The sequence below is a fragment of the Macrosteles quadrilineatus genome, unplaced genomic scaffold, assembly GCF_028750875.1.
Source record: "Macrosteles quadrilineatus isolate MER2022 unplaced genomic scaffold, UCM_ALF_1.0 Scaffold_6__1_contigs__length_79288215, whole genome shotgun sequence".
In the NCBI taxonomy this organism is placed as follows: Eukaryota; Metazoa; Arthropoda; class Insecta; order Hemiptera; family Cicadellidae; genus Macrosteles; species Macrosteles quadrilineatus.
The window spans coordinates 1882569-1907698 of NW_026542599.1; the positions used below are offsets into that span (position 1 = coordinate 1882569).

General features: G+C 29.6%; 1 protein-coding gene across 1 annotated transcript in view; it reads right to left on the reverse strand.

Annotated features, from left to right (window-relative positions):
- LOC128997151 (probable G-protein coupled receptor 158) overlaps positions 1-25130 on the reverse strand; it is a 298747-nt gene that overhangs the window by 16443 nt on the left and 257174 nt on the right. Inside the window, exon 2 of the mRNA XM_054422735.1 lies at positions 804-977. Coding sequence (XP_054278710.1) covers positions 804-977 — 174 coding nt within the window. The remainder of the gene's footprint in view (positions 1-803; positions 978-25130) is intronic.

Consider the following 25130-nt stretch of genomic DNA (forward strand, 5'->3'; position numbering starts at 1 on the left):
CAATATTATCTTAGGAAAATATCTTAAGATCCTTTTTGATGGTTTAAGATAGACATCCATGGCCATAAGGATAAGAAAATGCAACGTTTATTTTGTAGGAAATTCATTACGCAGTCAGTAAGATCAGTAGATAGTATCAACAACTCGATACTCGGTTCTCTGATGAGCTACTCGTTCACGGAAAGGCAGTTCAACGACCAATTAGTGGAGTTGATGAAGTATTGCCTGGAGTTATTTTCTGCTCTTGAAAACAAAGAAGTGTTTTCCTGCCGTTTTGTTGTTTTCTGTCATTCATTGTTTTGTTGAATTCCCAATTTTGGTTGTTTTGTAAAACAAAATTTGCCTTTATTATTTTATTTACCAGGAGCATTGGTAAGGTTTGGTGTTTATTTGTGCATGAACAGAAAAGGTTGTACGACAAAAAACAATCCGTTCTGAACAAGTCTAATAAATGTTTTTGTGAAGTTTTACACGATGGGAAACATATTTTGGTTTCATAAGCTATTTATTTATATCTTAAGAGGTTGGCAGAACTTTTTTGACCACGCATTTGCCCGTCAACATCCACCGTGAACATGAGTGTATAATAAATGGGTGAGCCGGTACTGTAAAAGGTCGAATTACACTGATAAAGTTGTCAGGTACCAGGATCCGAACCCATGACATCGCTGCATTTGGCCCAAATAAGCCACTGACTAACCAGTATACATTTACACTGTTGTCACCGGTTGTAATTAGGACTGTAATCTGAATAGGAATAGAAAAATATGGGAATGTAAAGATGTAAATTACATAAATCTAACCTGGTCGTAACAGTTCCCAGCGGCAAAGATGTCATCGTCAAACTCCACCATAGAGAACACTCCTGCGTGGAGTAGGTACTCCGAGTCCATCACCTCGGGAGTAGCGTACTTCCACAGCCTCGTCAACATGTTGGCTCGGTTAACAGCCACATCAGCCTCCACCCGGAACCTCTCCTGTAATATGACACTTTGTTGTTACACTCAGGTTTTACAGTCTTGTTACAAACTGAACTTAAGTGCCTAAAATTAAGTTCCTCGTGGAATATGAAATCAGAAAGCTTAACGCTATCACTGCCGTTCAAGGGTGTGTACCGCCACCATGGAAGCTGGGTCAGAGGTTTCAATCTACCAAAAAAAGGGATAGTGTAGTAAACAAATTTATTTAGTTTTATTGTAGGATATAACTATGTACAAACCAGAGTAAAAAGATCAAAGACAAAATTGAAAGGTCTAGCCTATGATAAATACTGAGATCAGTATTAATAGAATATGACTACAGTATGGCTTCGTTAACTGAAACAAAACACAAGCTTGTCAAAACAAACTTATAAACACGCCGTTTCCATTGTTGGGACAATCAGCTGTTTTAAATCACGGAAACAGACGTACCAACCTTTTAATTTTGCACCATTATTTTTAATAACCGTGTATATTAGGAAAACAAAACATTATAAAAGATATTTCACGATTTGTAGCATATCTGATTACTTTAACTGATTAAGATAAGCAGTGACACCGTTGAACTCCCACATACTCAAAAAAAGAGGAAAACCAGGTCCCTGCACTGTATTTGATAACTATCACTAACTGCAGTATTTCATCCATGGAGTGCTTGTTAACTCTTAACAAACATAACGTTACTGTACCTATTTTTTTATATTTATAGTACTTGTTATTTCAATGGCTGTAAAGGAAGTCGTTTCTGATGATACACCCAAGAAGTGAGACTAAGTATAATGTAGAGAGTAATGCAAAATGCACTGCCTGACCCATAAGCAACTGTAAGAGGTATCATTAGTATTATAACACACAAAACGTGACCGTACCTAAGGCTTCACTTGTGATGTGACAGTTATATAAAGGGTGTTTGAACAGTCTGGGTATGGCTTAATATTTTACAATCCATAGCAGAAAACATCCATAATATAAACTATTTTCCCTTGCTGCTGGATAAAAAAAAACTAAAAAAATATTCCGAAATAAATTGGTAAGTTAACTAATCTCACCAACAAAAACAATGGTAGAAGTTTTAGTAGAGTGAAACACTGCCTACCACATCTGTATACGACGATCCAGTTAGAAATGGCAGCGCATTATATACTTCACAATGTTCGCCTAAAACAACCCGCCATTTCTGATTAGATACATCTTTTGAGATGCGGTTTGCAGCATTCAACTCTACTAACTGAGCTCTTTGAAATGATGGATCACTCGTCCCGTGCTTTACATTTAAGATCTCTATGACTTCCTCCTTGGGCCGTCCTCATGGTTGTCTAGCAAGGAAAAATAGTTTACATTGTCATTAGACTCTGAGCAAAGTTAACAGATGCTTTCTGCTATGGTTTGTAAAATATTAGACCGTGCCCAGACTTTTCAAACACCCTGTATGTACTACTTGTTCTAACAATGAGTCAGAGGTGTCGTTTGTAAGTCACACACCAAGACTCTTGTAAGACTCTTGTTGGTGTACAGTTATATATTTCCTCCTTGTTTCAACATCTAATGGTCATTACTGTAATATACTTTATTTTAATCATTGTCGCTAAATTATGCATGTATGCACATTTATTTTGTTAAAGATCCACCAATAATGCTTAAAATACAATAATTTTTGTCATTGAGTTTAGTTATATTTAAATTTAAACAACTAAAATGTAAGATAATGTATTAGTATATTTAGTTGTTATTCTTTCACGAACGTAAAATGTAAATACAGTAGATTTATAGTTTACAAAAGAGATGCGAATGGGGAACAATATTGGATAAGAGACTGAATACAAATGAGATTCTATATCCAACCCTTTCTAAAGACACTCTCACTATCTGGGTATATATTATCTTATGTTATATTTCCGAAGATAAATTTACAACAATTCATTTTTAGATAATTTGCATCTTTAAATCATCATGTTGATTTTCGATGACTGTAAAAAAACTTATATTGTCATCTCATTCTAATATTCGTAGTGTAATAAGATTTATAAACATCCAAAATGTGAATATGCTTGATAAAATTATTCATCTGCTTGTTACCAATTATTGGTTGTTATTAGGTTGATATTAGACTATAGTTTTGTACTTTTGACCAAAGTTTGAATAAACAACAACAGTATTCTCTTTTAAATTATTGTTTTATCATTTTTACGAAACAATAGCGGTTGAAATTACAAACGTGACTTATCAACCTCTTTCACCTTTAGTGTCAAGTGTTTATAGAGCAAAAAGTCTAATCATTTATGTATAAAAAATTTGAAGTAGATATTTTATTTTAAAAGTACAGTACTTCCTTATGCAATGGACCAAAGCTTTGCATTAAACTTAATAATATCTTATACGATACTTTTATAAATAACTTAATATAATTACGTCATGTGACAACTTAAATTAACTTAAAATCTTCTTTGGAGATTGGAACTTTTTAAGTACCAATTTTTCTATTGTATTAAGGCTCAATAATAGAATACGTTTTTAGCGAAAGCATTATAAACTTTGGGAAGGAAAACATGCATCAAAATAAAACTCTAACACATGCTTCAAGGGTTATAATCCCTTAAAATTACTACACGAAAATCCTTTTAAGCCGGCAATAACATTTCTCTGGAAGGGGGCACGGTGAGCTCCACAACAATGTTTAGAGGATTGTCAGAAGCTTCAGCGCCATAATGGAGATATTACTTTAATTTAAACTACTTGTTGGCAATAATTTACTTATAATATTACATGTTTTGAATTTTATAAACTTTAACAAACGCTTAAAAAGTGGAAAATTGGCGTTCTTTTGCTAGGTATTTTGTAAGATGTCTCATTATTTGTAGTTTTACTCCCATCTTTGATTATTAATGTAATATCTGGTTAATCAATAAAACAAACAAAAAAATGACTAGCATTAAATAGTTTGTAAAACATTGTCCAGGAAGTTAATCGATAATATACATCATCTAACAAATGTGTACACTCAGCGGTTTGTTAAATATTGATTGAATGTAAATATGAGATGTATACAGGTATGCATTTAGAACCTTTTTCTCCTAGCATTGTCTTCATAATCCAGAGAAGCATGATTCAGTTTAAATACTGAAGATTTGAGAGAGTAAGCTATCATTTTGAGTTACGGACACAGTTATCGTTAACTCAACATCAGCTTTTTGTACCAGTCTTCAACCCCTGAGATTTCACTTTAAGATTATTTAGTGTTTTTATTCGTAAATGATTTCCTTTTTAGAATTACAGGCTGATGTTTTGTAATCCTGGCATGTAATGTGTATTGGAAAAAATAAAAATCACGGTGTGTTTCTGTGACATAGTTGTACTAAATCGTCTTTTAAAACTAGATTATGAATACAATGTATTTGTGTATTTTGATTTTAAAAGTTCACTTTGCTAGTGAACTATTTGCGTATTGCCATAAAATATTGAATCTCTGAAGTGTACTGCTATATTAGCTCTAATTTACATTCAATTTGAAACTAATTGTTTAGTAAATATTGAAATGAGTATTTAAATTAGCGTTCCTTTGATGATTTCCCTCTACTTTCAAGAGGTTAGTAGCTCCTTTCATCTTCGTACTTCGTCTTGCGTATCCTTCTGCATAATTAGGTCCATCCAATAAAGTGGTGAGCCGGTAGAGTATACGAAGGAGGAGAAAAAGTGTTTACTTTTTGAAATGAACCATTTATACATAAGCTTGGTCAGTCGTGGAAAGTTCTAACTTTACAAAAAAAAATGGTTTATTCACATAAAATAGCCATAAGTTAACAATATAAATGTGTTTTCAAATACAATTGTTATTTATTTGGACTGTGTATCTTTATTTTTCTGTGTTTGTTTGTGTTTGTTTTTTATTTTTTGGACTGTGTTTAAAATTTTCTATATATCATATGTTTAAATAGCCTCAAGAAAATACGAAATTCATTGTCGTTTTTTTTCTTAGGACGCTAGGCACGAGCCCTGAATTTTTTTTCACATTACTTCAGGCTCGACCTAGAGGTTGCGTCATTATCACATTGATAAAATTCATCTGTGATTGGTGGCATTTGAACCCGGGAACCAAAGTCTCGCGCTTTAAGCACTAGACAAGCTCGTTCTCCAAATTGCATTGAAGTAAAACAATACGAAACTAATATTCAATTTAGATATCTAATGATTAATGTCACATCTAATGATTATGTTACATTAATGATGATAACATAACTAAATGAAGAAGACCGTTTCTAATTCGAAAGAAATCTAGAGTGTTTTCTTTTTTCAATACAATTATTTATTGGTTTTGATATGTACAGTGTTCGTGTATCTTAAAAAGAACAATATAAAAAAAAAATATGTTTAAATGTCCAAAAACCAATTATATATAGTATTTTGTGCAAATATCTTGTAAAAGTTCCCATTTTAAACGTTCTTGCAATTTTTACGGTGAGATATATATTAGCGTGGTTCTAAAAATAAGTTCAAAAATCGAAGTTACGGCAAGATATTAATTTTTTATTATATTTTAGCTTTTATTAACTATGAAAAAAGTAAGATGATTGAAATGTATTTTTTTTAAGTATATGGTTACATACGTCGAAGAAGATCTATATTAGGTTTACAGTTAAGCTGCTACTTTGTTCGCAATTTAGTAAATACTCAAGCCAAAAGCGCCGAAACAGCATCGCCTAATGACGCTTGAGATCTTGAGAACCCTTTACCTTAGTTTTCTTGGAGACGGTTGCAGCAAAAGGACATTTTAATTTGTAAAAAGGGATTCATTACGTATATACAATGTTAACAGAATTAATGTATGGTAATGCCTCAAGATAAACTGTAAAACTAGAAGTTGAGAAACATGCTTTTAATGTCATCATAGGGAATTATTTGTAATTGTTATAGTATTTTTTTTTTATTCCACTAGCAGCAATCTACTTTTAGTAATTGATTAATAGTTTTTAAATACCTTACGTGTTAATTTATTATTATAAACTTATTCGGCAATTACTAGATATAAATAAATGTTAATAGCTATTTATTTATTTAAACATAGCAAAAGGTGTACGAATGTGTCTTAAATGATTGATTGTTTAACCCTAACGTAAGTCGAACTTTTATTTTTTTGTTAGAACTAAATGCTATTTGGAGATAAATGTTTTAAAACCATACAATTAGTTTTGTTGGTATATTTAAAGAATTTATCCGCATCGAAAATAGTATATACATATGTTTTATTGTTTACTCTAAACGTGTGGTAAAGCTAAATGTATTCAAATGTTCGTTAAACAAACTCTCTGGTCTAAAATCAATATTGACGGAACCACCAGATGCTAGTGACGGTTAAATTAGCCAAGTATTATAGATTGCCAAGGGAGACCCTTAACGAAAACAAATATCCAAAAAGGACACTGAAAAATTGTTCAAGGGTTACAGCTTGAAAAACATCAACAATATCTGCTTTAGATAAGATTTAATTGTGGTTTGTTGTTATACTTGATAACCAAACACAAGCTGTGCTATTTATATATTTTAACAAAACATTATTATTCATCTTTTCTTATTGTAAAAAAAATTAACTAACAACTTCGTCTAGTAGCTCAAGTAAATAATCATACTTAACAAATTATTGGACCAAAAAAACTCATACTTGTAATTATTATTATGTGTGATTATCTTAACGTGTATAATGATGTTAATAAATACAATTTAAACATTGAAACATTCCCAACAAAATAATATCCATAAAATCGACCGTGTTTAAAAGAAACATGTTTTTTTTGTAAATATAGTAACTTACACTTATGAAAGATGTACATTTTACTAAAGTCACAGAAAATAAATCCATGTCCAAACAAAATCATAATCTATCAAAGAGTATCTTTATATAAACCTAAAATAAATAAAAGAGCCAAGATAGACTCGAGTATTCTGTACAAACTTTGCTGTGGGCTGAAAAAGTTTCCCTGAAATGTCCTTGAGGAACAGGGATAAGATGGCGGAAACAATGCACATCTTTTAAGAACTTTGGTGGACATTCTACTCTACATTCTTGACTAAGCTGTACGTACCATAATGTATTATTTTGCCTATATTTAAGTCACTCCTATTTATATATCTCCTATTATAGACATCACAAAGATATTCACATCAGGCAATTACTAGGTATTATTGAATAGCATGAGTATAGATGATGTTAAACTATTGAAATCCTGCAAATGATTGTTTTATGTTATACTACTTCACAATTCATACAACACGTTAATGTAATGTAAGTTAAAGAATTAGATATGAGTTTTTTTTTATCACCTATGTTCGGAAAAAAGGGCAGTGTTCCTCAAGGTTATTTTAGTTATAGAGACAATAGTAAATAATTATTTTAAAATGAATAAATAATTTTCTGATTTTGTTTACCACAATTTACAATAAAGCAATACTTGGTGAAACATAAACGTTCAGTTTATTTGAACAAGAAAAAATATAGATATTTAAAAACAGTTTTTAGCATAATACATACAATTGCATTCGGATTTTAATAAATATATTATGATTGATTGAATTTTAATTTTTTTATCCTTTGCAAATGATCACAAAAAGAATAAACAAATACTGTCTAATACTTTTACTCAGCTTTTACAGCTGTTTCAAGACAAATCATATATAAACAATTTTAGAATTTAAAAACCTTAAATATTTGTTTTTTTTCCAGCAGTGGTCAATCGGAGTATAGGGTTTGGGAATCAAAGTTGTATGTAGAACAACAGTTTTAAACCTTATTCAACATTTGTATTACAATTGTTGCAGTTAAATCAGCTCTAAATATGAATTTGTGACAGTTCTGTATAGACGTTGTAGGACAAAAAAAAAAAAACAATACTAAATGATTGTGTTTTATTTTTTTTTTAAGTCAGTTTATTATTTATAATTAATTGATGCAAGCAATTTTGTGCCCAAATTTTAAAATAAAACACTCTCTTTTCTAAGGTAAATTTAAAATAATACATAACAAGAATAAATATATATTTCATAAGTACATTTCATAATCAGGCTTAATTAGTAAAAGGACACAAACATGATATCTTTTACAAGGTATATTAAAAGTTTTCGTTTGTGCTGTGTTTCGACGGGATTAAATCTGCTAGCCCAAGTTCCACAGTTTTATTTTATTAGATAAAAAATAATACACTTGGAAGTGAAATTAATAAATATATATAGAAAGGTTTTTCGCATACGCTTGTAATTATTTGTTCAAAATGGCATCGTTGTAAAACGAAATATGTAGGCCTTATAAACTCTCTTGTGGCAAAATATGATTTAAAATCAAACTTTACAATGGAAATTATGTACCTCATAATCATTAATATTCATATAAATTAATTAATGTTTAAGTAATGAGTGATTCGTAAACATAGCAGGTAGGAATTCGTTCTTAAAGTTAGTAAATGTATGCAAATAAAATAATTTATATTAGTTTTATGAAATAACCTAGAAACGTTTTGGTTTCATGCAGTAGAGTTTGTTTCCATGACATTACATTAGCATACAGTTCGAGGACTTGATGTCCCTGTGGGTTTACAAGCGTTATTGCTGGCCTAAAAGTATTTTCATGTACGACACATCGTTGTAAAATTTCCAGTATCACAATATGCCATAATTGTATTTTATATTGGTTTGTATATCTGAAAACTTATACTTATACTGTATTTAAAAACAATGTCTTAAAGAATAATCTTTACACATCTATTTTTCATACAGTTAGTATAAAGCACATAATTAGTCTTTCAAACAATGTACAACAAGTTTTAGGTTAGGTTAAATCGAAACATTGAACTAAATGGGAAACACTGCACCAGCTGATCGTAGCCGTAATATCATTAAGTGTTACAAAATTATTTTCAAGCGTACACATATTACGTGCGTATAATAAAAACACGCTGTTTTGTGCTGTTAGGTTATAATACTGGTGTGCGGCAAAAAAGTAAGTAGATGCATCAATTTTCTGTGCTATAATCAGTGCATGTATCGCCACTTTGTTGGGTGACTCTAGGAAAAAATAATTGTACACTTATGATAAAATAAAAACAAATGCTGCATTATCACAGCTCTAAATAGCTTTTTATATGTTAATCAGAGAAAACAAAGTTTAATTTCATCGATTTACTTGATAAACAACCCCAACCCAGTTTAAACATAATGTTCAGCATTATACTGACCCTATGTTACACCATAAATCCCGTTACATGTACTCTGCTTTTCACTGTCAAGCAACATCCTGTCACACCCTGAGGTTAATTAAACAACAAAGAGCTGGCTGGACTTGGCAATAGATAATACACTCGCATACTAATTATATTATACCATGTTTACTGAAAATATTTTATAATTAAAATATCAATAAACCATGAAATCTTTCTTACGTAATATCAAGTAAAAGTTAATCTATAATTTTAAGTTATTATATGTTCTTAAATTACACCTTTTTACTAAGACTATTTCAATAAAGTGGTTTAAATACCTGCATAAAAGTTATCCACAATGTTGCTCACGGCAACCGGTTTCAATCCACAATAGGGATCATCATCAGGCCGATCAGGATGTCAAAACATTTTCTCTCTTCTTGCGAAGGTCGTCAAAAGGCGTAAAAAACATGCACATATAGTCACAAACACAAAACACGGACATTTAACATTGAAGACACGGTCGAAATTATTGCTACGACTCATCCCCGGCGAAGGTATAGTCTAGACTGCCGGTGGTCAGTGGAATCCAGTCGTACAATCCTTATCAGCTGTTTCATTGAGGTCTACCCACCCCCTCCATCCACACCCTTCAATACCTTGATTGCAGTGTCATAAATATAATTAGACGAAAATGACAGCTTGTCGTTCAGGACGTTCTGATGATCCGATTTTACAGCTTTATATATTTCAAATTCTTCTAATGTGCTTGTCTGGGATCTGTCTTTTGAGGAGTGTAAAATATGCATATTTCTGTGTATATCTGAATAATTATGGTTATTTAAAACGAGGTGGTCAGCAAAAGCAGATGTCTGGGTTATGGTTTTCTTGGGCAAATGTTCCTTGAATCTCTTTTTAAAGGAGCGAGAAGTCTGACCGATATAGTACTTTTTACAATCGGTGCATGAAAGACGGTAAACTCCAGTTTTCTCATATTCTGGAGTTGAAGTTTGGGGTCGCTCTTTCAATAAAGTTCCAAGATTGTTAGTAGTCCTGAACGAAACTGTGATATTATCTTTGGCTAAAAGGTTCTTAAATTTATTGCTTAGAAAATAACCATATTTAGCTGATAAGAATGTTTTGGGAGCTTTTGTTTCGTTTCCATTCGAGTTTTTATTTCTATGTTTGTAAATCAGATTATCAATAATTGAGCTTCTGTACCCATTAGCGATGGCTATATATTTTAATATGTTAACTTCATCTTCATAGTCACTCTGATTCATGGGGACTGTTAATAACCTGTGGACAAAACTATTGTATGCTGCTAATTTTTGTGTGTGAGGATGGTGTGATTCAGCATGGATTGTTTGGTCGGTATAAGTAGGTTTACGGTATATTTTAAATTGTAAGGTACCATTGTTTTTTGTTATGGTGATGTTGTTATAGTGGTGTTTTTTGTTATGGTGGTCCAGAAAATTTAATCTATTGTTTTCCTCCTTCTCTAATGTAAAGTTGATGTTTTTATGCATGTTACATAAATATGTGTTTAACATACATAATTGCCTGTCATTACCCTTAAATAAAACTATGGTATCATCCACATACCTATAATAAAACAGAATTTTATTTCTGTGCCGGTTCACTTCTGAGAACAAATATTTATTTTCAAGATGGTTTAAGAAAATTTCAGCCAATATTCCAGAGAGGGGGGAGCCCATAGCTAGCCCATCTTTCTGCATGTAGAATTCATTTTGAAATCGGAAATAGTTTTGCTTGAGGATAATGGTTATAAGAGAGATCAGTTCCTCAATTGCCTCTCTAGATAGTTTCGAGTTCTTAATAAGGTTTTGGTGTAAGAGTTCTATTGTTTCCTGAATAGGCACATTTGTGTACAAATTTACAATATCGAAAGAAGCTAGCTTATAATTAGTACTTATTGCTTGATCCTTAATTTTATTAATTAGGTCTAGGCTATTTTTTATGCTATGGTTATTCTCCAAAACAATTTCTTTTCTGATGATTCTATCTATTTTTTTGGCTATTTTGTAGGCTGGCGAGGGTATGAAATTGACCAGTGGTCTTATTGGCACATTTATTTTATGGATCTTAGGAAGGCCTCTAAGGATTGGGGCCTGGGGATTCGTCACCTTCAATGTGTTTATTTCATTGTTAGTTAGTAAATGTTTACTCTCAGACAAAGCTTTGTTTATTAATTTAGCATTGGTTTGTGTGGGATCTTTGTTCAATAATTCTATGTTATTATTCATAATAAAGTCTTTGACTTTGCTAACATAATCATCTTTGTGTAAGACAATTAACGAGTTGCCCTTGTCGACCTTAGTTATGATAGCATCGTACTCCTCAAGCTTATCTCTGACGCTGTTTGCCGCGCGTCGCATTGAGGTAAACCTGTTTACTAAGTGATTAATAAATGAGTGTTTAATAAATAGTCTTACTGAGGTAAGACTATTTATCTTTACCATGATTACTATTCCACAAAGATACATAGTATTACAGTTACCTTCAACATTTCAGTAGCAAAAAAAATATTAGTTTTGTTACAATAATCTTTCGATAAAGGTACGAAGTTATCGATTAACAATAACAATACTATATCTTATTTTATGTTTCCAATGCGAAAAGTTGTCAATCTGATTGTTACATTTACAGATAGTCACGAGAGAGTTGTGATCGGTATTGATGACACCCTGGAGGCTTAACTTCGTTCACAGATTGGTTTAAAACATTTCACTGTGATTTTGAAGTGGTTTGGCACCGATTGAAAAAATACATTTCAAATATTGGAGACAAAAAAAATACTCTGATAAAAATAGTTGACAAAATAACTATATTTTAATTTTTGTGTTGGAGGAAATTTAATATATAAATATGACTGACGTAGGGAAATATTAAGGCTAAATAGGGTAAGATAAAAAAATGTATTTTGTATGACAATCATTTACTTGTGTTGGAACCTTTTTTTTAATCACCAATTAAATTAAATTAAATCCTATTACTCATTATTTCATATTTTGGTACTCACACTGTATACAATTTTTTACACAACCTTCTCTTTTTCTTAATTTTTTAATTTTTTGAAGCTTGATGTAGCTTTCGGTAGATTTTCAGTTGTTTGTTTGGATTTTTTTTTTTAGTTTGATCAAAATGTGTTTTATTAATTAGCAAGAATTTTGAATATAAGCATGAAATTTTGATTTTTACCTAAAGTTTTTTCTTAAAAATTTTATAATAACCCAAATATGCTTAATTAATTTTCTTGAGACATAAGCTTTGTGTGTTTGTAATGAACCAAAGTTCAGATGTAGTTGCTACAGAGCCGCAGTACAAGCTAAGGCATTCTGTGTAGTCTAAATTGAGAACAGATAACTTACACAAAGTCTAAGTTAGGACGAACTTTACTTCAGTTGTACCAGAAACTTTGTGTTGAGTGTAAGAAAGTTGGAGGATTTACTTAAATTTTTTTGTTGCTTTGTTGCTATTTTAATCTCTTAGTTTCTATGAAGGGTTTTCGGAAGTTATGTATGTACATAGTGTTGTGGTTTTATTGAATTCGTAAAAAATATTCCTTAAATAAAAAATAAAATCTATTCTACAAATATCTGATTTTCTTTTAGTCAATGAAGAATCAAAGACCTCAATAGGATTTTAAACTCCAAACTAAAACTCGACAATATTTGTTCGTAAAAAGGGGAAAAATGTTCATCAGACAATAAAAAAACTATTGGTATATATTAAATACACAATCATATTTACACACAATAATTTCAACATAATAATAAAAGTGCATTTTTATAGTTTTAAATTAAATTTCAAGCTGCTTTATTAAAAATATTGTAAATAATATCTCCTATTGATGTCAATAGAATATCTTAAAAAAGGTGTGTACTATGTATTACTTTGTATTTATTTGTACAGAAATACTTCGTGATTTGCCCTTTTCGTTGTATTAAAAAGGTTTACCTCAGTGGGGTTTTTAAAGTTACCAAAGTGTAATATTACGATGCAAATGTAATAACTTTGTTACTTCAGGTCTCACATAGGATGCTGTTACCATACAAGTGCTTCTGAACATGCAATATCCTCCATTTAGGACTTTTATGTCATGTTTTACGGTAATATAAAGTATGTTGTTTCATTGCAATATTTCGAAAACAATCGCAAAGGCCACGTGTACACTAGAATCTGATTTCAGTCAGAATAATTTTAAAGTTAAAATATATACTCATAGCATATCAATTAAGAGTTTGTTTTAGTGACGAATATCAAAAATGGTACTTTTAAATTTAATGTTTAGTAAGTAAAAAAGGAATAAAAAAATGTATAACATGTAATGTATAAAAGTAGTAAAAATGGATATGTAAAAACAAGTTAAAATTTGTAAAGTCTAGCTATTACTATTTATTTGCTGGTTTGTGAACAACCTTAGGTAATGTTAGAAACCAAAAATATTATGTTTACACAATTCAATCTAAAAAGTTTATTTATTTATATGGTAAAATTAACAACAAAAGTAACATGATGGAAGACAATTTTATTTAAATTACCTAGAGTTAGAAAATGTTGATTAGTTCATTATGGTTGATAAAAATACTACTTTTCAAACTAACGTAATTTAGAAATTTAAAAAAATATATATATATTCTCTGTTTTTTTTACATACGTACATATACTTTTTTTTTTATTTAGTGCGTACACTGTCGATTATAAAAAGATGAATAACTAAAATGCACTCGGCATGTTTTATCGGTTTTAAAGACCATAAGAACTTTCCATCCACAGGTTATTCGTTTGTAAACTTCCATATCTTATATTTCATTCAATCAAATGCATTAAGCTGATATACGTAAGCTAGAAGTGTTAGGATAATATTTATTGTAAATATACGTAATATTTCAAAAAATCAACAATCAACACAACATTTGTAACCTGGAAATTAAATTTAATATTAGAAATATTACTTTAATATCTTTTGGTCTTAAAAATGTGATTATAAGAGATATGCATTAATTATTTTTTATTATAAGCATTTGTACGACAAATGTATATTTTTATCGGTTTACTGTGTAGATAAGGCCTCCAAGAACTATCGTATAAGATTAAGATAACACGGAATCTTTCAAACTGTGCATTTGCTTATTATTTAGAAAACGTAAGTTTATCGTCATTATACCCTATAACATATGGAAGGTTGACGTTCTTGTGTCAGGGTTGCTGTAAAGGCAGTCATTTGTATTCAACTAGCTTAGCAATAACGTTCTTTATCCCTTTACTTGCCTTAGGAAGCAAAGGAGTTGATTCAATTAAAATAAAGCTCTGAAACTAATTTACCATATTATTTTACTGCAGAGCACGATTACTTTGTAAAGTTGTAACATGTTTATTGACGTTCTATAGAACGTGTTACACATTTTACTTTCGTTTCAAATATAGTTATGTCTCATTAAATTTTAAATTTAAACACGCCTTAGCAAATACGTTTAAGAAAGGTAAGAAGTCTACTCAACGTAAAAATTGTACACTTTGTCAATACTATACACATTTCTAGAGAGCGTAAGCTTTGCATTCAAGAACCATAAATGTCTCGGTAGTTTAAATAAAACTGCCAAAAGAATTGGAAGACTTTTCGAATATTAAGATGGACTAATATTATACTATCAAACATAAGACTTAACTTTTTACAAAAATAGATACTAAAATAAAAAGAACGTATGTGTAAAACTTGGATATAAATACGACTGGAAATATAATTGTAAAAAATAAATACTATATATTTATCAAAATATAAATATATACTCCTCCCAACTCTCTTGCACTTGGCACAAAGCTTCTTGGTACAACTTAAGTAAAGCTCTTCTAACTTAGCCCTTGTGAAACTTATCTGTTCTCAATTTAGTCTACACGGAATGTGTTAGCTATGTACTGCGGCACTATGTTAACTACGACATTAGAACCTACGTTGCTGTAAGTTTTGAAATCAACTAAAGCTCATACGTTTAGAAATATATTAAAAAAAATATTGAAATATTATAAGAAATAATGTTAGCTTTAAATTCAAACAAAGAAACAAACAACAAAGAATACAATAAATCGGGATTGGGTGTTTTTGTTACAATGAATACAATTAAATATCATACCATCACCATAGTATTTTAAATTTAATTTTTAACGGCACAATTGGTGTAGGCCTAGTGACATTTTTAAAACTATTACTCTACAGCCCTTAATATAGCTATTGAGTTGGATATTTTATTATGCTAATTCTTTCTCTGTACATTTCTAAAAAAGTTATGTAAAGTATAACATACACAATAAGATCTTTAATGATAAACAATTGACGTTATTACCTATACTTTAAGTTAATATAATCATTAAAATACGAAGAATTAAAGGAAATTTACATACTTAGGTACACGTTTTGCTATATACGATTTGTAATTACTATCAAAACCAATATATATATATAAATGTTATTCAAATTCACATAATGTATTAAAACTACAGTACAACACTGTTCTAAATACTTATATATAAATTTGTTTATATTTTAATATTTACGGGCCAAGTTAAAAACGTAATATGAATAAATATAAAAAATAATAATTTTCATTACTCCAAATATTTATCAAAAAAATTTAGAGGTAGACCTATAACATTTACGCTAAAAATAATCACAATCCTCAACCGCTTTTCCTATTCAATAAGGGTATCAAACTGTACTGGAGGGGCATTTATTTCATTATTGACACTAAGTAAATACATATTACCTGCTCGTTATTAAACCCACAAAGGTAATTGAATAGTATTACAACATGAGGAATTTAAAAGGAAAGCCGACAATTTTCTTCAAGTTGTTATAATATTTTTGTAGCAACATAATAATTCATTAATAATAAATTAAAACAATCTACTTAAGTGTTTTTAAGATATAAAATAATTAATAACGAAAAAATTATTTTGCCTTTAAATTCATTATTATTATGGTCAAAGAAACTGCTTATAATTTACTTCTTCGGGTTACGTAGCCTTATAAAATACAAGTATGGCTAAGTTAACCCTTAAAATACATATTTTGTACATGAAAAACCTTTTAAGCCAACAATAACTTTTAAAGCCCAAAGGGATTTCACGCTCTCTACCTATACGCAATTGTGTCATAGCTACAAACATTATTGCATAAAACGGGAACATTCTTAGGTTCCTAGGTTCCTAGGTTTAGGTTCTTAGGTTGGTTAGGTGGTTAAATTAAATTTACCAGATAATTTTAATTGTAAATTTAATATTCGTTTTACTAATGAATTTCGCAACCATTGTTAATTTCGGTAGTAAATCTAGTTAATATTTTGTTACAAGGGAAGTCTTGTCAAATACTTTATTACATAAATTTTGTATACAACGCATAGTTACAAGCATGCAAAATTAACTTGATATATTTATTCATAATACTTCTAGGTATATTATGTTTTGCATATTACAATAACTATTGTGTATTGGGTGTTCACAGAGTCTAACTTGGGATTACAGTTTCGAAGCCGTCCAAAACACAACACAAATGAAAACTTTGAAGAGGCTCTGTATAAGATATCGTGTTTGTTCCTTTTGTTTACAAAGTTTTTGCCTCCTCGTGCCTCCCGTTTTTCCTCGTGCCGGAAAAACGGATTTTTAATAATTTATGTATATTAAAGTATATTTTAAACTGTTATGTAGAAATTATTTATTGATTATGATTATTATTTTGAATTATGATTATGATTTTGTATATAAAGTATTTATATAATTAAATAAGTGTAAGACGCATTAATATATATTAGATGTGGTTTACTTTGTATTAATTCTAATTTTAAAGTTTAAAGTAGTGTCCATTGAATAAACAGTTAAATATTATTTATAAATGACTAAGGTACGAAAAAATACCATGGCTGATAAATTTTGTTTCTTATTGTTCTACGAGACAGATATACACATTTATACACAACCAACATAAGAGTGCTTATTAAACTGAGTGAATGATAACCAGTATAATTCTAATGAGCATTAACTGCTATTTAATGTTTTACTTACATAGATTCTGCAGGGGTATTACCTGATCTTTTATTTTCTTCTTACCTGAAAAAAAATATTTTATTTTTCAAAATGTAAAATACCATAAACATATTTTCAATAGCTACAAAATATTAGACTAGTTATTATTTTTCTGTTGTGCTAATATTTGTATTTGACGAAAACTAATTTTCATTAAATATACTGTGCATTGATTATCGATTCGATCTAATTTCGTAATTTAACAACTTATCCATGCCAATGTTAAAAATTATTGAATCATATTTGTTAATGGTTCAAAGCTGTGCAAACCATATGTTGTAAATATAAGTTTTTATAGTTATTTCAGTAAAAAAATTAAATATTTTAATGTACATAAAAGACATGACAAGTATGCAAGTATTTAAAGCTCTATTCAATTTGTCGAAGCATTCAAAGTAAGAATTTTCTTGTATGTTCCATGTTCCTAGTGATACTTTAAATTTCTATTATTTAATCCTATTTAGTCAACTATTTTACAACAATATTTTTCTAGTTGTAAATTAAGAAAAAATGGATGTTACGATTTTGAATAGTTACTTTTGAATATGACTTTAGAGGTCAATATTGCGTCATTTTCTACTAATGGCCTATAAAGTTTAATCCATATAAAACTATGCTTAAATTAATAGTTGTTCTAAATACTCCTTGTGGGTAGTCCCTCATATGAAAATAAGTTTAAATAAAAAAAAGTGGATTTTATGAGTATTGTCTTTATACAAATTTATTTAGTTTTATATGCAATAGTTAAAATATATATCCAACTGGTTCAAAACTTTTCTAACATACAGTTTAATCATTTTTCGGTTTTGAAATACTAATAAGCTATTTTTAATAGTATATTTGTGAACACACTTTACAGTATAATATTAAAAAAATTATTACTTAATCGTAGTTTAACGATGTTTATAATTTGTACTGTTTTGTATTGTATTTACTAAAGCTTTAATAATCTTTAATAGTTTAAGTTTCATTTAAAAATCATGAATCAACATTTTTATAAATAATTTTATTGAGAGGTTTTAGTAAGGAGATATATTTCAATAAATATTTTTCACACGAATACTATTGTGATAATTTACGTTCTGACAAAAGTAGCTAAAAGTTAGAGTAGGAAAATTGTAGTAAGAGTTGTAGTATTGGTTATGTTAAGTAAGGAATTAAAAGGATCATGTCTAGGGTTTTAAAAGGATGCATTATTTCAACAAAATATCCCTGTTCCTCAAGGACCTAAGAGGGAACATTTTCTGTAAGGAGTAAGGATCCACAAGTTTTATCTCAAAAGGACCACCCTAGCAAAAATGGTGACTGTTCGGATAGCAATGTTTTTAAATTTCAAACAGTCACCATTTTTGCTAGGGTGGTCCTTTTGAGATGAAACTTGTGGCTCCTTACTCGGAAAAAAGTGGCCTTTAAAATGATGTATCATTTACCATAGGCTTCCATTAAAACTTTTTACTGCATCCTCCACAGGACGTTCCCTATAAGTGGGTTTTTAAATTTCAAACAGTCGCCATTTTTGCTAGGGTGGTCCTTTTGAGATGAAACTTGTGGCTCCTTACTCAGAAAAAAGTGGCCTTTAAAATGATGTATCATTTACCATAGGCTTCCATTAAGACTTTTTACTGCATCCTCCACAGGACGTTCCCTATAAGTGGTAAAAAATTTCATAAGGCACCAAAAGATAGGTAAAACCATAGTATATCCGTACACAAAATATCAGTTGTTTTTCTCTAACCACTCACCAGATATAATGTTGGTTCCAGACATTTTCAACACCCTGTATAAATGAAGTAACTGCCATTTATAAATTATAAGTATTTTTAAATTAGATCCATTATTTTGGAAAGAATTATGTTCACACATAAATAAATTATGTTTTTTTGCTAGAAAATTAGTATATTAAAAATAAACTGATTCATATTTCTTGTAAATACAAAACAATATATGCGATTTGCTATATAAACAATCTAAAATCACTACAGTTACTAAATTTTAAACATTATACTATAAATACTGGTTAAATAACTTTGTGAAAGCGTTTTTTTATTGTAAGTTAAATTTGGTGAACTGACATACGTCAGTAATAAACGTTAAAATTGTGTCTTGTCTTTAAAAATAGCCTACGTAATATACAGGTACATTTATCAATATGAGAAAGTGTTAGAAATATCTAATTTGCATTGTTAATAAAACATTGAACGTACACACTAACGGTTGGTGGAACAGTATCATAATCCTTACATACTGTTTCCCTTTAATGACAAAATAAAACTGTAATTAGTCATTCTATTAGTATGTAAGGTCGTTTTGGAGGTATATAGCTTTAATATTCAGAGTGGTTGTGTATGGTAAGTATAATACTTAAATATTAAAAATCTAAAATAAACTCGTCTTGATCGAGATGAAATGCGTTAACTGTAGTGATTTCTCTTCTCAAATTATAGTAAAATGCACCTCTTTGGAAGATTTAAATCACATTCTATAAACGTAGTAATTAAAAACACAAACATTTGAATGAATATTGCTCAGTTAGTTACTATGAATGTTTAAAATGAAAACAGAAGCTGTAAAACATATTTATAAACGTCTTAGGATGCAATTATGATTACATTGAGTTCAAAATATTATTAATTTACTTCTTATAATTTGCTTTAAATTTCATTTAACTTTAACTACTTCGCGTCGCTAATAACGTTCTTACAACAATTATGTATGTTGAAAATGTATTTAATTTAAAACGAAATAACAAAACACACAATCTGGTATTTATAAAACAAAATCTAAAATTAAAATGTTGTTTATGTGTCAGAGATATTGAAATATGTTTAAAGCTACAGTTAGATCGTTGATAAAAATGTTCAGTGTCCTTTTCATAATGGATTTTTTTACCGGTCTTCCCTTGGCAATCTATATTACTGGGCTAATTTAACTGTCAATAGCATCTGACATAGCCGTCAATACTGACCTTCGATCGGGAAATTTGTTTGTACAAACTTGATTTAGGATAAAACTAGCTTTAACATGTAAAAAATAGATTTTAAAAAAATTTCGATAACCTTGTGCATATTTTAATTAATTAAGTGCATGTTTTAATCATATATATATATTTGTAAATATATTTTCCTAACTGCAACGACAAAAATAATTAGTTGCTCGTATGGGCTAAATTCTGATTTAAGATTGTTAATGTATACTTTGAAAGTTTGGAAGTGGATCAACATGTCTTTTTATTTTAAATAATTTTAAATAAATTTTAAAAATACCATTGGTAATTTCCAGGAAATTTATGAAAAATACAAGACAGATTTCCACTTACCTTTTTCAAGAAATACAAGTTCGATGTTAGCAGCTGAATTATAGAAAGGTGAAGGTTTTCTTACCTAAATATATTTCGCAATTGACTCTTTTATTAAATATTTGGTTATAGATTTGTATATTTTATTAAAACGTTAAATAATTTTACGTAAAATAACTAAACAAAAACATTTGAATTGTATCTTGACATTGGTGAACTTCAGGAAAAATTTTACATATTATGTTTGAAACAAATACATAAGTAAAAATACATCTTATATATTGTTATTTATTTTCTCTTGGTAAAATGTCATTTTTCAGTTACATCCATCTCCAAGAAAACTGAGGCAGAGTGTTCTTAAGCCTCATTAGGGCTTTGCTGCGTCTACGCTTCTGGCTTAAAGTATTTTCTAAATTGCGAAGTTTAAAGTTGTAGCTTAGTGATGAGACTATTGATGTTTTCACTAAATCTATGCTATTTAATTTATTATAGGTTTTCCTTTCACAAATACATTTTTATAAATACATTTTAAATTTTCATACGGTTATGTAGGCCTAAAACGGCACCTTGTTGTTGTAGTAGCCTTTGTTATCACAGAATAAGATATTCTGCTGTTAGATACATTTTCCCTGGAACCTTTAGGGAGTCTAGTATGTTCTGTTCAAATATATCTAACCTAATTTATGTACTGAACTATACGCACCCTGAACTTGTGAAAAAGGAAACTTAAAGAATGTGAGTGCAGACGCCCTAACACACTTTGTGTGGTCAATCGCACTAAATTAGAGTTTAAAGCATATTAATTTGAAAATTATTATTCAAATAAAAGCAATAGTTAAATTTTAAGTGAAATGTTTCGTTTATACATCGAGATGCACAACAAATCACTCTTATAATCAAACAAATCAAATCGAATGATCGTTTATTCATTTTGTACAATATATAAAGCAATTGCGTCAATAATATTTAGAATATCAACATAGAACTAATAATATAAATCGTACCGTGATATACCAGTATTTTTAAATGGATACCTGGAGTTTATTGCAGATGTGAAAAAGCAGGTATTTTTGTTGTGAAAGATAGATTTGCTTGGATGTGAATAAATGGCACGATTATAAATTCAAAATGTTTTAAAATAATTTCTTTAAGATATTTGTTTGGGAATAGAAATCACAATCCAAAAAAAGTAAAGATAACTTTAACTGAGTAATTGAATTTCTTAAATAATATATTTAATCAAGTTACATAGTTATTACTTTACGCAGAGACCTCCATTGTTTTATTTTTCATGAATTTTTACGTTTTATTCTTTTACCTTAATCCAATAAACAATATACCCAAATCATTCAGTGCATCTCTTTTCATGCATATCTTCAAATTATAATAAAATCATTAAAGGTTCCTAATATTGTTTAATATCTTTGAAACATCCGATTTATCTTTTTGTTATGCTTCTACGTGTATTTGATGATTGCATAATAATTTCATAAAAATATATTATTTTAGATAAAAAAAAATATTTTAATTATTCCAGTTTATTTTGTATAAGCAGGTAAAACTAATTCATTTTTATTCTAAGATGCAATATTCTATATTTATTTTTTTAATTTTTTATCATATAAGGCGTTACGTTTCCTCTTCTATTAGAAAAAACTCAAAATCCAATCATACGACTATAATTCAGTTACATCAAAAACTACTTAATTGTTGGGAATTATCTAGTTGTAACATTTGTTGTAGAATTTGATGAAATTCTGATGCGAAAACACACTTTGTTTTATATTTCTTTCTGAAAACCGTCAATTTAGCTACAATTTAGAATGTTAAAACTTATCAAGACACAGAATTATCTTAGCATTAACTAATCTGGACAGTAAGCGACTGGAGCAAAACACTAATGTTAAGACAACGATAACGGTGTCCGTAACTCAAAATGATAGCAACTTCCTCTCCAAGGGGTTTAGCAATATCCCTAACAAAAATAGGTTTAAAAACATATAACAGTTTTTTTATATTTTTTTATAAAAGAGGTTAGTGGCCTCTTTTAATCTTGCATTTGCCCATCCAAAAGTGCTATGGACGTGAGCGTGGGACGTATCGAGCAGGGTTTAAGTCGGACGCAATTTAGCTATTAGATATAGATTTACAGCTAAGAGAATGATAAATGTAACAGCCATCTCGTTATTCTATGCTCATAAAATTCACAAGCTACCATTGGTTTATGCAAGACTAGCTGTAACCCGCGGGCTTTGCCCCGTTTAACTTCTTAATTTTCAAGATTATCTCGTTCGCATGGCTCAATCACGTCCTGGTTGAAGTTTGTTCGCTACGCTCACTCACCTTTAGGTTGGAGCTCGTTCGCTACGCTCACTCACCTTTAGGTTGGAGCTCGTTCGCTGCGCTCACTTGCCTTCAGGTTAGCTCGTTCGCTACGCTAACTCGCCTCCAGGTTGAAGTTCGTTCGCTACGCTCACTCACCTTTTGGTTGCAAATTAGCTGTTGTCATAAATGTACAAGAAATAATAGTGTTGCACCCTGTTGGTAATCCTTGTAACTTTAATGCTATTGAACATCATAGAACAGAACCAACTTGTTTAATTGAAACAGCTGTTAAGATTCAATAATTCCATTTCTCATAAGGTTAACATGGGAAACTCCAGAGCCACTGGGGCGGAGCCCGAAAGGATTTATGAAATAAGAATATGCCTATATGTTAATCGGGAATGTGAGCTATCATCATGCCAAATTTCAGCCCAATCCGACCAGTATTTTTCGCGTTCACTTGTCACACACATACATCCATACATCCATACATCCATCCATACATCCATACATCCAAACTTTCTCATTTATAATATTAGTAGGATAGCACTATAAAACCTCTACCTGTATGTTTAGCTAAGTCCCTAATATATTTCATAATACTTCTTTAAGCAACAGAAAAAAGTCAAAGTGAACTAAACGTATATGCATATTTTGTTTTATACACTACCTTCTTGAATAAATGAGTGCCTATGACAAAATTTTTTGTATGCCTACATTTAATTTCATATAAAGAAATTAGCCATGTCTTCATTACATTTATGGATATAACATGGACGTATAATATGCTAATTGGTATTATAATTACATAAACCCCGTCATTGTGAAAAAACGACAGGAAAAAATAGAACACATAAAGGGTGATTGCTAACGTAGTAATGTATAAACAAACAAACACAACACTGGGATTGGAAAATAAAAAGGACAATAGAAGTTATTTAGTTGGATTTTGTATGGACCACTTGGCCACAAGGGAAATAAAGAACAACAACAATCTATTGAGTGTTAAAATGTCAGTATGACGTGTTATGATGCATTTGTTACTGCACATGTTGTGTTCGAAGTATTGTATTTGCAAATATAAAAGAAATACATAATCTTGGTGGCACTATTTCGTACTCTGTAATCTACCATACGTCATTCCTCCCTTTTTTAGTGTTGAATTAAACTTTGGCTAATAATGCATAAATTATTTGAAAAAAAATTAAACCGGTGAAGGTATTTCATGTTATGTTTAACAGCCTAAAAAACGAAAATTTAAACTTCTTTTATCCAAAATTGTACTTTAAAATAAGGTTTGAAGTGTATATTTTACAAAACAAAAAAATTATTTAATAACTTTTGCCGTCTCCATGATGTTGTATGTAGACCCTTACAATCCCATTGAAAAAAATACATTAATTACAGTAAAACTAACTGATATAAATGAAGATCAATTTAAATAAAAGGACTTTGTCATGAGCAATTTATAAAACACTGTATGTTGTAGCAATTAATGTGAAAGTAAGCTGTATGTCAAAGCTTTGGGTTCAGTTACCTTAGGCAACTTTTAAATGAATTACTTTAATCAAAGTGTTGTTACTCATAAAGGATCCAATGTTTTTTTTTATGTTTGTGGTAAATGATTTGGTGTAGTAAACATTTAAGCTTTTTGAATAGTATCTGTTTGGTATATTATTGTTTAATAAATATGAACTATAAATCTTTTTTCTATAAATACAAAAAGAAAATACATTGTCCTAATATAATAAAAATGTGGGAAATTATAATAGTGTGTTATTTAAAAAGATTATTTAATCAGCAAATTTCCACTAAAGGGAATAGAAAATTACCATAGGTCTTGTGGACCCGGGAACGATTTAAGTTTTTGTTTAAGGTCCCCAGAGGCCAAAAACACAATTTTTAAAATTCAATGTATAAAAGTCTATACATACTGTATAGATTTATCCGTTAGTACGGCATCTCGAGAAAAAAAGGTTATTTATTTGCTACATATTGTTAATCTAAATTCACTTTTTTCAAACATTTAAACATATAACTATGTTATAATATCCTCATTGGTTACAGTTAAACAAGTACATGTATTTATTGAGTGTTTTAGACGACAAATTGCAAACACTTTTCCTAATGTGTCTTACAATTATATATATATTTTTATTAACTTGTTTTAGAATACGATAGTTATTCAATGTTTGATTGTGATTGAAGGAACAAAAAAACTTTCTTAATAAATGTATGCCTAATTTTGAA